Raw genomic sequence first — 15,871 nt, 5'->3', positions numbered from 1 at the left:
AAGCTTCTCTTAATTTTGTGGTTGCAGTCACCATCTGCATTGATTTTGGAACCCAAGAAAATGAAATCTGACACTCTTTTGACATTTTCCACATCTATTTGCCATGAAGTGATAGGATCTGATGCCATGATCTTAGTTTTTTTGAATATTGAGTTTTAAGCCGGCTTTTTCCTTCATCAAAAGGCTCTTTAGTTCTTCTTCACTTTCTGCCTTTTAAGTGGCATCATCTGCATATCTGAAGCTGTTGACATTTCTCCCAGCAGTCTTGATAGCAGCTTGTGATTTGTTGTCATGGCTCATAACAAATACATTTTCTTGTGAAATTATAGTTCTCAGTTTAGTCTTAGATTCATATTTAAATGAATTCTTGCTTACCACCATTTCTTTTATGCTGCTGCTTTTTCCAGGGTATCTGTACTAAGACTTGACACTTGACTGACTGGATTTTGTCAGTCTCTAGTATTCAGGTTCACCCTGTGGGTTTTGATAGATGCATGATGACATGTGTCCACCTTTACAGTATGATACGGAATAGTTGTACTGCCTTAAAAATCCTCTCTGCTCTACCCTTTCATCCCTCCCTCCCTCCTGTCTCCAGTCCCCTAGCAGCCACTAATCTTTTTGCCATCTCTTAGCTTTAGTGTTTCCTTTTCCAGAATGTTATACAGTTGGAGTCATACAGTGTGTAGCCTTTTCAGATTGACTATTTTTGGTAATTGGTTTTTAAATAGGATTTAGAAGTAACATTTTACCACTCCATAATCTTTTATTTTTTCTTATAGCTGCTTCGTTTTGAATTTTATGATTTTACACTTCAACCCTTTACTCATTCATTCATTCATTGGTTTTTACTAAATCAGAGTCATTTGTTAAGGAATTGGGGAGAGAACAGTTCTTCATTTTAGCTTTATTCTGCCATCTCTGCTAGAAGTCCTCTCTGTGTTTTCCCCTCCTTCCTCTTTGAACCCCTCTCCCCATCTGCCGCTTTTTGGTGTCTATTTGATCTGTGATGAGCTAATTAAATTTTGGTGCTTCTTTCCATTTCTTTCTAGTGTTATTAAAAGTTCTGTAGTGCCATGTTCACTACTAGGAGCATAAAATTATTTCCTTTCCCTTTTTCACTTTGCTTAAGAAAAAACAGTACTATGATTTGTCTCAGAAGTTAATGGTAATAGAGAAAATCCGGAGAGGGAAACTTCAAAGAAATGAGTGAAGTTGAAGTTTATGAGAACTCACTCAATGATTTAGTCTCTTCATGGAGAAAAGCTGGAGATTAAGAAAGTTTATAGTTGAAGTTTATAAAACTGTGCAAATACTATCAGTAAAATAAACTTGCCCTTGTTTTATATTAATCTCACACTGTTAGAACCAAAGGCAGGTTTAGTTTCTAGTCTGAAGAAGATAGATTTCATTGAAATAAAAGGAAATTCAGCTTCAAAACTTAGGTCAAATATCACATTTTCTAGGAAGCCTTTCCTTCCCTTCTACCCTCTTCAGCCTCTGCCATGGGTTAGGTGAGCCTAGCTTTATACTAGTCATAATACTTTAATGCCTTATTTTAATTATCAAATTATCCATCTTCACTAGATTGAAGCTGCTTGGAATCTTTTTCAGCATTTTGTTCCAAATTCTCAATCTGTAGTAAGCATTCTGTGAATGTGAGGTCAGAATAGGGAGGAATATAAGTCAACAGTAAAAGAACTCATTCCTATTGGAAAAATACATTTAAAGTATACCTGATTTTTTTCTAGGTAAAATCGTAAATGAAATATCTATAAAGGAGTACTGAAAAAATCTAGGTTATTTGGTTGAACAGTAGAACCCTGATTCTTACAAGAAATTAAAATGCTTTTTGGTTTAGTAAAGTTTGTACTCATTTCCTGATTCCAAGCAAAATGTGAAGGTATGTGTGAGATACTGAGATGAAATGGAATCAAGCAATGGAGATCCACAATTGGAATTCAGATTAGGATGTTGACTAGGCACAAACAAGCCCCGTTTTCATAGGCTATATTATATGAAGTACAAAGTTCGCATCCCAGAGTTCTGGGGTCCAACACTAACACTGTTACTATAGACCAGAGGCAGCAACACAGTAGCCCATGGGCCGTATCTGCCTTAAACATATGTTTTTGCCTGCCTAGCAAAATGTGCAAATGTTTGTCAGAAATCCAGATTCAAGTGTACTTTTAAAAACAAAATTACGTGATGACCATGGACCTACACCCCGAGTAACATGTCCTCTCTAAACGTGATATGAACTTCTCAGTTTGCTTCAATCGTATTGCTTTCTCATTTGTTTCATGTTTGCAACCTCCAGAGCATCCTAGAATCTCAGCCTTATGAGGGCCTGTAAAGATGTAGCTAACTGACACTTGGCCTTTAGTTCCTTTTTACTAGCTCTCAAACTGTACTTCTCTGTACTCCCTCAGGGAATAGTCTAGGAGACATGGCAACTGGTAGATTAATAGGTCAGGTTCAAGCCCAAAATCTCTTCTGATTTAATAGAATTAGCTCTGATTTGTTTTATATATTATGCTTCCTCCAAAAATGTTTTCAATCAAATCAAAGATTGGATATTATAATTTTTCTTTTGTTCATGGTAGTGCTCTAGTGCAGATGGTCAAATTCAAACTCTCATTTTGCCAGTGGGGCAAAAAAAACCTTTTAGAGGTAAAATGATTTGTATAAGATCACAAGCCTAGTTAATCTTGGTGCTACCTGCATTCAGACAATACTAAAGCAGAAAGACAAAAATAAGCAAGCAGTACCTACCTCTTGTCTTATGCTGTTGTTTGCAAATATGATATGTATTAAAATTTTGCTTTTCGTTTGTACATTAAAAGCCAGTGTACAATATAGATTAATATTTAATTTAGCATATAAGTTCTGATGTCCTTCAGGCTTAGTTTTTTTAAAAATGCCGTTGTGTGTGTGTGTGTGTAGTCTCTGTGTGTGTGTCTGTGTGTGTGTGTAACTGTAAAGAAGTTTTCGATTACCCTGAGTCCAGCATTTCCTTTTGGAGACCCTTCATAGATCATTGGCTAATTCCAGTGACTTCATATTAGATTTTATGAACTATACGCTCAAACTAATCACCAAATTCTTTTCTACTGCAGTACTTAGAAATTTTAGTTTGCTCTGCTAAATTTATGTTCGTGATTTCTCTCCTTTTCTGCAGGTGGACATAATGTCACGATCTCCTTGCAGTCCAGAACTGGACACACCCATATGCCTTCTGTGGTTGGCGTCCTTGTCTTTACCCAGTTCTGGTTCTGGTTTCCTCTTTCACACTTCCTGTCATTGGCTTATACCCCTACCTGTGTCATTGGCCTGAACAAAGACTTAAAGGTATGTTTGCAAGAGCTCAGTTTTATAGTATGTCTTTACTATATCCTGTTCGCCACCCACTCATGAAAATTTTAAAGATTAGTTGGCATCTTATTAATAAAATATTTTCCCCTCAGACTGAATCACCTTACTGAAAGGAGTGTGTTGGTGGAAGTTTTGAAAATTAAGTCTCTTTACTAACAGTGTAACCTTGGGTAAATCAGTTAAGAAATGGTGAGAGAGGGCAAAGGCTTTATAATCATTGATGAATTTTATTTAATATTGAAGGTCTGTGAGAGCCGTTGTAGGATTTCATGCAGTAAATGACATGGTGAGATTTGCAGTTTAGAAACATCATTCTGGTATCAGTGGAAATTTGTTACAATGCTGTTTGTAACAGTCTGGGCAAGGGAGACCTAAACTAAATCTTACTAAGAAAGGAAGGTTAGAGACAGGGATATGCTCCACTGTTATGTGATGCTAGAGTGTTTGCTGGAGGAAAGGATTGTTACTAAAGGGAAAACAAGATAGGTGGATGTCCCTTTGGTGGTGACAGAACAGGACCAGGGAGGTGAGGAGCCAGGGGCAGTCATAGAATGAAACTAGTCACATAAGGCAAAGACCTAAGGTGATGCATTCCCTGTCATCACGCTATTTTGAGGGGGGAATGGGGGTGGGGGTCGTGGTTTCACTTGTGTCTTTCTCAGTCCTTTGGCCCAGTGATTCACTTTCTTGGTCTTCCATCCTCTCAGAGGCTTTCTGACCTTTAGATAACTCTTAACATTTGGTTATCACTGTTGTTAAAACATTCTTTAAGTTTTCAGGGTGGAAAAATTTTAGGTAGAAAAAATGATGGGTAAAGATTGAGTGTTTCACTGGATTGATTTTTTTTCTTCTTCTTCAGTATAGCTGTATAGCCAATTAATTGTCTTGTAAGTGTTTCAGTATTAACTACTCGTGTATATATATATTGAGCAGTTTGCTCTCTTAGAGCAAGAATCTTTTGGTTTCCCAATCTCTAACATTGTGGTTAAACATACAGTGTAATCTTAGGGACTTCTTCCTTTGGCACACAGTTTTGTGATCTCTGTCCATTCCTTACAATGAAAGTGGGATGGAAAAGGCAACGTTGCTTGTCCTAGTAAATGGGGTGCTTATTACCATTCCCTATCAATGCAAATTGGATAAATAGAGAAAGATTCAGACTAGAGAACTTTAAATCTGGTCACCAAGTAATACAAAGCCAACTTTTCCATTAGGCTCATGCTAGACTCTGTAGTGTAAGGAAGGGACATGGAAGTTAGGTGTGCAGATTAGATAATCAGATGACACTACAAGAAAGGTAACAGTTGATATGATGCTCACACCATGACTGGGACTTAACCCTCTGAAGCAGGGTGCATGGTAAAATGAAAAATGGGCACAGAGCTTCAAGAAAGTATAGGGAACCACAGTAGTTCTGTAAAGCCCCTCACAACTAACTCAGTGAAAGAAGACAGATGCCTTTAAGGGAAGTGTGGTAACATAATTGAACAGCTGTGTGATTTAATGTGAATTGAAACTTCTGGCATCCCTTTGCATCTGTGTGCTTATTTTGGGTATAGAAACCTTAAACCTTGATTTTGATTATTTTAATAAAGGGGAGGAATTCTCTTATTTCTTCAGATGCCAAAAGTTCAATATAAATCAAACTGTAAACCATCAACATTTGCGTATCCTGCCCCTCTGGAAGTACCAAAAGAAAAAGAAAAGGAAAAGGTAGGTCTTTTGTTACTTTGAGCACCATTTATACCTATATAAGAGCCGCTTAGTGTTTTACTTGGGTTTGTTTTAAATACTGTTATGTTTTAAAGTAGGTATTTTTAAAGTAATACTTCTTATGGTCAAATCCAGCATTACATAAGAGTATGGAGTGAAAGCCCTTTTCTCTCCTGGTCATCCAGGTCCCATGTTTCAGGGGTCATAATTTGTGAATCCTCCAAATGTTTTTTCTGCACATGTCAATACTTTTTATACCGCAAATCATGTTTTCTACATACTGTTCTGCATCTTACTGTTTTCATTTTAGCGGTTCTTTTAATGTGTATTGATCTTGTTTTTTCCAAAGCTGCAGAGCAATCCCTTTGTGTGTATATTGTTTACCAGTTCCTTGTGTGATAGACATTTAAGGTTATTTCTGATTTGTCACTGTTACAGAAGAGACTGGGATAGAGTTTTTATACATGTGTATTTGTGCACTTGTACAAGTATATCCGTAAGTTAGGATCTTATATGTAGAATTGCTTAATCAAAAGTAATGCCAATTGTTAATTTTTATAAGTATTAACTGAATTTCCTTTCAAAATGGATATAACCAATTTATAGTCCTCCCAATGAGTATAAAGATATTCAGTTAAACTATGGTAAAATTGAGAGCTGTGCTTGTCCCTGTAGTTTTCTCAGTAAAATTATCCTTTATGACACTTCAGGTTTAGGAAAATGACTTTTTCTCTTAAGAGAATATTCCATATTAGCCAGTTGATTGTTTGCTGTAAATGTTATGGTTAAGTAGGGATAATTATGTAATTGATGAAATTTCCAGGTGATAAGTGATAGTGTCTTTGATAATAGCATCTTGTTCATCAGATGTGTATCTAATTCATCAGCTGTGTGTCAGGGTGCCCCCCAACACCTTTGAGTCTAAAACAAGGGCAGCTTTACACAATTACTGCCTAGCCTTTCAAGGTCCCTGTTTCACCTCTGGTTTCAGTGAGACCCATCAAGGATGATAATTCCAGGTTAACCACTTAGCCACTGTGGGTTACCATTGTAGGGCATCTAGTCCAGTGAGAGAGCTTTACAACCAAGTTTGGAGAAAATTTTTGTTTTCCAGTGCTTTCCCTATAAAGTAAAAAAGGATGCAGTACCCAAATCTCTGTCTCAGAAACTTATCATAGCAAATTAATATCTAAGGTATACTACAGATTAAAAAAAAAAATTTAGAGCTATATTGGACACAAGCCTCTAGCAACTAAAGATTTACCTGATGACTGTAACAGTGAGTTATCCTTATATTCCCAGATTATTTTGTTCTTTTTGATTCTTTACTACCAGGAAACAATAGCATTGTAGAACAGAATTCTTACTGGGCTTGTGCATTTGTGTGTAAGTGAAAGTGTTAGTTGCTCAATTGTTGTGACCTTGTGGACTGTAGCCTGCCAGGCTTTTCTATCCATGGCATTCTCCAGGCAAGAATACTGGAGTGGGTTGTCAGTCTCTTCTCCAGAGGATCTTCCTGACCCAGGGATTGAACCTGGGTCTCCTGCATTGCAGGCAGATTCTTGACCCTCTGAAGTACCAGAGAAGCCCGTGTAACTATTACAACAGTTTACTCTGTTCACTCCTCTAGGTTTCTACTGCTGTGTTATCTATAACTGCCAAGGCTAAAAAGAAGGAAAAAGAAAAGGAAAAAAAGGAAGAGGAGAAAATGGAAGTGGTGGGTATAACTTTCTGGTGATATGGGTTGATATAGCTGTCTCTGTTATGGTCCAGATTCTTCCTTAGTTGAACGTTGTTATACCTTGCTCTTGACTTCCTTTAAATAATTATCCTGTTCAAGCATGGAAACCCATAAAATTTTAATTGAAAGAGACTTTAGAAATTAAACTCATTCATGGGAATAATAGTAGGGTGCAAATCAAGAATGAGTTCTTGGAAGGAATGACAACTAAAATGGGTTTTGAAGGGCAGAGTAGGATTTTCATCAGACAGTGCGGTGATGGTAGGAGAAAGAAAAGCCCTTTCAGGCAAAGGCAACATCATTTATTTAAATTTAAATATCTCTGCTAATGGAAAAACCTTCTTACCCTTTTCAATTAAGTTAAATATCACTCTCATCCCCAAGCAGTTACCATCTCTCTCTTCTGAGTCTGGTATCATTTTGGTTCTATTTCCATTATATCTAATCCTAACTACCTTTTGCACCTGATAGTTGCTCAGTAAATTTATTAAACAGTGCTGTAGAACAGAAGTGAACCTTTATGGGACTATATTTTTTTCCTCCCTGTAGGATGAGGCAGAGAAAAAGGAAGAAAAAGAGAAGAAAAAAGAACCTGAGCCAAACTTCCAGTTATTGGATAACCCAGCCCGAGTTATGCCTGCCCAGCTTAAGGTCCTAAGCATGCTGGAGACCTGTAGATACCAGCCTTTCAAACCTGTAAGTTACCAATGGCCCTTAGTTATATGCCAGTAGGATATTAATCTATAAGGCAACGGAATCTTTATAGAGAAGGATAAATTGCCCAAATGTTGGAAACAGCTCTCTAGTACTAATAAATCTCTTAGCAAAAGTGAGCATACCCTTCCATTCATACAGATTTGGATTCTTGACTTTTGTGTAACCATTCACCTACCAAAGGTTTACATCATAGAGTTACTAATACAGCATAGTGATTAGGACCATGGACTCTGGAGCTGGACATCCTGAGTTTAAATCCTGATTCTACCACTTACAGCCTGTGTGAAATCCTCTCTCCATCAGTTTTCACTACTATAAGAATTACCATCCCTAATCACGAGAATGTGATTGAACAACGTAATATACAAGCGTATATAAGCTTGTATATAAGCATATACAGTTAATACACAAGCACAAGAATGTTCTGTTTTACAATTAGATAAGGATCTTCATGCCACTTAATTTATTCTAGGGCAGAAAGTTTCATGTTAGAAACAAATGCTGATCAGAAATTTGAGCATGATAATGTCTTTCTTTTTTGGGTTTTTATATCTTGCAAACTGGAGAACCATTAGTAGACACACTTAGTAAATTCAAATCCCGGACCAATCTGAAATGTCATAGATAAGATTTCTAGATCCTTCTGGAAAAGTAAACCCATTATTATCAGCTTGAAGGTGTTCCCTGCTGGTGGTGACAACTCTTACAATTGTGAGTCAGGGTCTTACCTGACTAGATTGTCAGGAAACAAGGGCAGAGGATAGAAGATAGCTGTATTTAATGGAAGAGCTGGAACTGGGTGGAACTGAGTTTATATTGCAACTCTGCCATGTCTTAGCTGTGTGACTGAGACACCTCATTTAATTGCTTCTTGTTTGTTTCCTCATCTAATAATTGGAATGGTGATACTACCTACCACTCAGGAATATTGTTAAGATTAAATAGGTTGTTATGTGTGAAATACCTAAAACAATATCTATAGGTGGTAAATCCTCAGTAGCTATTACTTGGTTATGGTGACAAGTCATCAGACATCTGTGGGTAGCAGGCAGTAAGGCCAGGAAGGATAGAACAGTTTGAAGGTCTTCTCCCACCTCCTATTAATCTTGCATTCAGTTCAGTTCACTTCAGTTGCTCAGTCGTGTCCGACTCTTTGCGACCCCATGAATCACAGCACGCCAGGCCTCCCTATCTATCACCAACTCCCAGAGTTCACTCAAACTCACGGCCCTTGAGTCGGTGACGCCATCCAGCCATCTCATCCTCTGTCGTCCCCTTCTCCTCCTGCCCCCAATCCCTCCCAGCATCAGAGTCTTTTCCAATGAGTCAACTCTTCACATGAGGTGGCCAAAGTACTGGAGTTTCAGCTTTAGCGTCATTCCTTCCAAAGAACACCCAGGACTGATCTCCTTTAGAATGGACTGGTTGGATCTCCTTGCAGTCCAAGGGACTCTCAAGAGTCTTCTCCCACACCACAGTTCAAAAGCATCAATTCTTCGGCGCTTAGCCGCCTTCACAGTCCAACTCTCACATCCATACATGACCACTGGAAAAACCATAGCCTTGACTAGACGGACCTTTGTTGGCAAAGTAATGTCTCTGCTTTTGAATTTGTTATCTAGGTTGGTCATAAGTTTCCTTCCAAGGAGTAAGCGTCTTTTAATTTCATGGCTGCAATCACCATCTGCAGTGATTTTGGAGCCCAAAAAAATAAAGTCTGACACTGTTTCCCCATCTATTTCCCGTGAAGTGATGGGACCGGATGCCATGATCTTCGTTTTCTGAATGTTGAGCTTTAAGCCAACTTTTTCACTCTCCTCTTTCACTTTCATCAAGAGGCCTTTTAGTTCCTCTTCACTTTCTGCCATAAGGGTGGTGTCATCTGCATATCTGAGGTTATTGATATTTCACCCGGCAATCTTGATTCCAGTTTGTGCTTCCTCCAGCCCAGCGTTTTTCATGATGTACTCTGCATAGAAGTTAAATAAGCAGGGTGACAATATACAGCCTTGGCATACTCCTTTTCCTATTTGGAACCAGTCTGTTGTTCCATGTCCAGTTCTAACTGTTGCTTCCTGATTGGGACCCAATACTACTTGGCCTGTAGTGTTGAATGAATTAATTGGTAGAACCACCAGTGGAGAAGGGAATGGCAACCCACTCCAATATTCTTGCCTAGAGAATCCCATGCACAGAGGAGAGCCTAGTGGGCTACAGTCCGTGGGGTCGCAAAGAGTCGGACACAACTGAGCGACTTTCACTCACTCACCAGTGGACACATTATATTAGTCAGTGTCTAATCTGCAACCCACCTCGCCTAAGTGACATGTTTCTAGAAAATATATTCTAACAGCATACTTTCAAAACTGCTCTTGCCAGAACAGCTGTATTAGTGCACAACCAGTGAGCACTTTAAGCACACACAAGACACCCAGTGATTTTGACAGTTACGAAGAACTAAAGACAGCAAAGTATATGCTCAGTGTCATGACACCATATGAGGAGGCTGGTTTGCCTCAGCTGGAACTTAAATGATTGTTAAAGCTTTGCTCAAATCGGAGGAAGCTGTAACAGTTGTTCACTTATGAGCCAAAATATATTTCCTATGTCTGTGCCTGGCTGGCTATTGAAGGTAGGACCCCAGTCGTACACATAGCCCCTCAGCAAAGACTGGGAGACTTATTCCAAGTATTTAAGGAACTCCCTCACTAGTTATTAGCTGTCCGGTCAGATAACTGAGAGATTTCAGTGGTCACATACCTCAAAAATACTTTCTAAAAAAGTCACAAAACATAACTTTTTTTTTAATGGGCAAAGGATTTGAATAGGCGTTTCTCCAAAGAAGATTTACAAATGGCCAAAAGCACATGAAGACTCTCAACATCATTCATCGTAAGGGAAATGTAAATCAAAACCACAGGGAGATGCTTCATCATACCTACTAGTATACCTATAATCAAAAAGACAGACAGTAAGTTTTACATTACAGTTATTTAGCAAGGATGTAGGAAATTGGAGCCTCAGGCGGCACTGGTGTAGGAGTGCACAGTGTTGGTGCAGCCCCTATGGAAACCGATTTGACAGTTCCTTGAAAAATTAAACACAGGCGCATCATATGACCCAGCAGTTCCACTCCTTGGTATATGCCCAAGAGAATGAAAACCATGTCCACGCAAACACTTGTACACTGATGTTTCTATCAGCTTTACACATAATAGCCAAAAGGTATAAACAACTCAGATGTCCATCAAGTGGTAGGTGAATAAATAAAAATGATATGCACAATGGAATTTTATTCAGCCAAAAGAAATGACATAGTGATATATACTGCACCATGTTTGAACCTAAAAACATTATCCTAAATGAGAAAAGCCAGACACAAAAGACCACATGTTGTATGATTCTGTTTATTTGAGATGTCCAAAACAGACGAATCCATAGAAACAGAAGTTATTTTAATGGTTACAAGGGCTGGAAGTAGGGAAAAATGAAGAATTACTGCTAATAGATGCAGAATTTCTTTTAGATTAAACATTCATCAGAATGTTCTCTTCAATTAGATAGTGGAAGTGGTTGCATGACTTTGTGAATATACTTTTTAAAAAAAAACCACTGAATTGTGTACTTAAAAGCGTTAATTTATATTATGTGAATTATATCTCAATTTTGGAAAAAAGACTGCCTCTGTGTGTTTGTGGTGAAGAAAAGAGTACCCCCTGACTCATCTCCTCTAGTACCATGCTGGCAGGGTCATCAGCTCCTTCCTCAGACTTTGCATTTAATCTTGAAAATGGGTTGTATTCCTCCTATTTCCTGTCCATCTTAAAAGACGCCTTACAGAGAGTGTGGAGCTTTTGGCAGCAGGAAGTATCCCATTGCCTCTGTCTTCAGTTGTCACTAGCCTTCTCAGAAAACGGGCTGTCGTGTATCTTATTTTCTCATTAGAGAATGTGTGAACTCTCTAACATATAAAGCATTAATAAACCTAAACCATGTAGGTATAAAAAGCTCTTCCTATATGTTGGTTATACTGCAGGATTTGGGCTGGAGCATTCCAGTTAAGCACGAAATAGTACTGTTACAACCCTAGAGCCATTATTTCCAAAATACAGGAAGTCATTTGCTGAATCTCCATTGGTCCTTTAGAGGTTCATACATACTTTTAGACCATGGAGTATTAAGACAGTGGCCAAGTAACTCTGTTCTTGGGTGAATATTGGTAGTCAAGTCAGGGACCATTCATAAAATGGCTTTTTTTCAAGAAAACTTTTTAAGGAAAGGGGTTATAGATTAATATGTATGGATATGTGTGTATTGAGACAGGGGAAGCAGTTTAGAAATTCATGCAGGCACACCAGTTTTATAGCATGGCAGAGCAGGGTTCTGATGGGTAAAAAATTAGATTAGGTTGAACTGCAGAGATGCTTATACATATGTGAATCATTTGACTAATGTGCTTGGGCTTCTTTTCCTTCCCAGTAATGTGCTTTGGTAGAAATGTGTTTTTTCCAGATGTGCCCTCCACTGTTGACTGATTTAATTACAGAGAGCAGCTTTCCATTTCCTCTGACACAGGCAAGCAAATAGAATAAGATTGGTACACCAGAGATGGGCGAACAGTTTGGCGCTTGAATTTACGTTTTGCTAATATGTTTGGGAGAGGGCTTAATAGAATTGCTTCTACATTCTACTTCCCTTTTATTTCCCATCTAGTTTTTCACTGTCCTGCATCACAATGATTTGTAAATTAAAATGAAAAACACTCAGATATTTGTGATATTTATATTGTTCTGTCATTCTAAAATTTCTGGAGAAAAATACTCTTTTCATTTATAAATTGTCTTTTGTGTCCAAAATGATGCTTTTCACACAAATGATAAAAGGATCTATTAGATTGTGTGTCTTAAACTTTAGCATGCATAAAAATCACCTGAGGATCTTGTTAAAACACAGATTCAGAATTCTAAAGTAGGGCTAAGTTTTCTGCATTTCTGACAAGCTCTGACATGATAATGATGCTACTGGCCCAGGACCACATGTTGAGTGGCACGGCATTAGACTGCCTTGTTGGATAGTAAACGTTTTCCCTGCAGTCCAGCTGAGGCCAGTACAGTACTAGATAACGCTTCTTAAATCAGGATGCATCGTCCAGACAGAGCAACACCACGTGTTCCACCCTCCAGAGCCACTGGGTTAGATTTGCAGATACTCCTGTAGCCGACAGTTATCTTTATCCTTTGTTATGTACACTGGCAGTGCTGTCCACGGTCAGTCCTCAGACTAACGTGAAGGAATAGATGAGGAAGATATTATTAGCCCCATCTTACAGTTGAACAGTTAAGTTACTGGTGTAGCATCACACAGGGACAAATGCCAAGTTTCCTGACTGTCATCTAGGAGAGTGTAGTTCCAGTTTTCTACTTCCAAATCATTCTCATTCTCTTGGGGTACCATTTAACAAGTAAGCACTCAAGATGGTGGAGCATTCTGGAAATACGAGTGGAGCTTGAGCATCTTCATTCCTTGCTCTGTTTAATAGCTGTCCATTGGAGGCATCATCATTCTGAAGGATACCAGTGAAGACATTGAAGAGCTGGTGGAACCCGTGGCAGCTCATGGCCCAAAAATTGAGGAGGAAGAACAAGAGCCAGAACCCCCAGAACCATTTGAGTATATTGATGACTAAGGACCAGAGGTGCGTGTGGAGCAAAATTGTGTACTGCGAGAAGTCTCTCTGTCGTTCTTCACAAATGATTTTACAAGGATCTGGTCTCACTTTCCCCTTCTGTTCTTAATCCCTATTTATGTAATGACATTAAAACTTCTCTTTAACTTCTTCCTGAATATGTAACCACCAATTCCTTTTTCTTTTTTTCTTGATTCTCTCCCCTAGTCTAATGTTCTGCCAGTTCTATTCAAAGTGGCTGGTCTGCAAACTGTTTTCATAGGTCCCTGAGGAAGGGGCCTGCTCCAGAATGTAACTCAGTTCTTCACTCATCAAAAAACCTTGCTATCCCCTAACCCCCCCAAAAATCAGCTGAACTGACTGGCCGCTCAGTAATGGAGTTGATTTCCATTCTGATGTAAGCTCCTTCTTGTGGATCAGTTATAGTTTGTGGACTGGCACTGTTCTGTGGATCCCACTTTGAGTAGCACAGGTCTGAATTTCTCATGATTCTTCTCTCTTTCCTTTGGTAATACTTCTGGCTCTAAAAGCCTTACTGTTCATTTATTCAGTGAAGTTGCTGAACATCTAATATGTATAAGACAATAGTGCTTATAGGTACTTATGGTCAGTTAGACTGTAAACAAAGCTTTGTCCAGTTGAAAAAGATAATTATTATGCCAGTTTCCTAACCGTGTTGAAGGGGATTTTTAGGTGCAAAAGACTGTAATTTCACAAAATTATCATTCTACTCCTCTATTTCTTTTTCAAGTGGGTGTTACATGTTTGAAGATGCAATTCCCTGGTGGCTCAGATGATAAAAAATCCACGCATAGTGCAGAAAACCTGGGTTCAGTCCCTGGGTTGGGAAGATACCCTGGAGGAGGGCATGGCAACCCACTCCAGTGTTCTTGCCTGGAGAATCCCCATGGGCAGAGGAGCCTGGAGGGCTACAGTTCATGGGGTCACAAAGAGTCTGACACGACTGAGCAGCTAAGCACACACAAACTGTATAATCAAAGTTCTCTAATCCCACCGTAGGACAAATAGGTTGTAAAACAAACATGAATTGTACTCTTCAAAGAAGATTAGAATAGTATCATTATGACAAAGGAAAAATACATTTTAAATGTCATATTGCAGATCTAGCTCCATAAGTAACAATTAATTAAAGCTTTCTCAGATAAATAATTAAGGCAGAAACCCTGCTCTTAGTAGAAACATATAGTCAGACCCCTAAGAGACAATCTGCAGATTTATAACCTCCCTTCCTGCTTTTGAAAATTACCTTTCAGCTCTTAATGGTTTCCTAAGCTTTACCCAACCAGCACACGGCAGTATTAATACCCCGAGCTCTCAGTTTGTGTGCAGAACTGAGCTTACATTAGCCCCTGGCAGCCTTTCACAATCCCCTACTGAAAACCTCCCAGTTAAGTCTTTCTGAGCTGTGAGCTACCAGATGGTGTAGAAGTTTTCAGTTGGAAATTGGATTCTTGTTAGTTTTTAAAAGGGGAAAACATTCAGTATAATAAGAATTTGAAAGCTGTATTGTGTCTTAGCAAACTGGCATATTAGGACTGTATCAGCAGGGTTAGGGGCTCGTTTCCTTTTGTTTTGTTTTGTTATGTCTTGGCTGCACCAGGCCACATGCCGGATCCTAGTTCCCAGACCAGGGATCCCAAATTTGTGCACCCTGTGGTGGAAGTGTGACGTCTTAACCATTGGACTGCCAGGAAAGTCCCTAGGGGCTAGTTTTAAACTTCAACATCTAATGTCTTTGGGGTTTTTTGTTTTTGTTTTTGTTTTTTAATGTTTTTTTAAATTAAGAGTAACCCTAGCTTCTCCCTCTCCCCGCTACCCCAGGATCTTATTGCTCACCTGAAGAAGATTGTCCAGGCTCGTATTGGAAATGCCTGTGAGGAACTTTATGCTGAGACCTGCTATTCACTGCATGTATCATTGCCTCTGTGCTGACCTTGTCTGCAAGTCTTTGGTTGAAGAGATGGTATATGACTAGTGTTCTCTTTCACACAACTTGGTTTTCAAATAAATATATTAAGATCTTCAGATGGACAAGGACTTCTTGTTTGTTTTTCAGCCTGGATTGTAAATAAATGGATCAAATACTATTCTCCCCACCATGAAACCCCTGAACCCAAAGAGCTGAATCTGATTCCTGGGGTGAATAGGCATGACTTTAATATCAGTGAAGGAGTTAAACTATTTTATAAATTATTTGAAAAATAATGGAAAAAAAATAAAAACAACCACCTTTGTTTATTCAGTTCAGTTCATTTCAGTCGCTCAGTCGTGTCCAACTCTTCACGACCCCATGGACCACAGCACACCAGACTTCCCTGTCCATCACCAACTCCTAGAGTTTATTCAAACTCATGTCCATTGACTTGGTGATGCCATCCAACCATCTCATCCTCTGTCGTCCCCTTCTCCTGCCTTCAATCTTTCCCAGCATTAGGGTCTTTTCCAATGAGTCAGCTCTTCGCATGAGGTGGCCAAAGTATTGGAGTTTCAGCTTCAGCATCAGTCCTTCTAGTGAACACCTAGGACTGATCTCCTTTAGGATGGACTGCTTGGATCTCCTTGCAGTCCAAGGGACTCTCAAGAGTCTTCTCCAACACCGCAGTTCAAAAGCATCAATT

General features: G+C 38.9%; 1 protein-coding gene across 1 annotated transcript in view; it reads left to right on the top strand.

Moving 5' to 3' along the window:
• Nucleotides 1-15,288, top strand: part of PSMD1 (proteasome 26S subunit, non-ATPase 1) — an 83,669-nt gene extending 68,381 nt beyond the window's left edge. The window contains exons 20-25 of the mRNA XM_018058233.1: nucleotides 3,182-3,351; nucleotides 4,996-5,088; nucleotides 6,719-6,805; nucleotides 7,379-7,525; nucleotides 13,086-13,241; nucleotides 15,075-15,288. Coding sequence (XP_017913722.1) covers nucleotides 3,182-3,351; nucleotides 4,996-5,088; nucleotides 6,719-6,805; nucleotides 7,379-7,525; nucleotides 13,086-13,232 — 644 coding nt within the window. The 3' untranslated portion in view covers nucleotides 13,233-13,241; nucleotides 15,075-15,288. The remainder of the gene's footprint in view (nucleotides 1-3,181; nucleotides 3,352-4,995; nucleotides 5,089-6,718; nucleotides 6,806-7,378; nucleotides 7,526-13,085; nucleotides 13,242-15,074) is intronic.

Source organism: Capra hircus, chromosome 2 (genome assembly GCF_001704415.2).
Source record: "Capra hircus breed San Clemente chromosome 2, ASM170441v1, whole genome shotgun sequence".
Taxonomy (NCBI): domain Eukaryota; kingdom Metazoa; phylum Chordata; class Mammalia; order Artiodactyla; family Bovidae; genus Capra; species Capra hircus.
The sequence above is the reverse complement of the archived record's forward strand: the minus strand, read 5'-3'. Positions and strand labels throughout refer to the sequence as shown.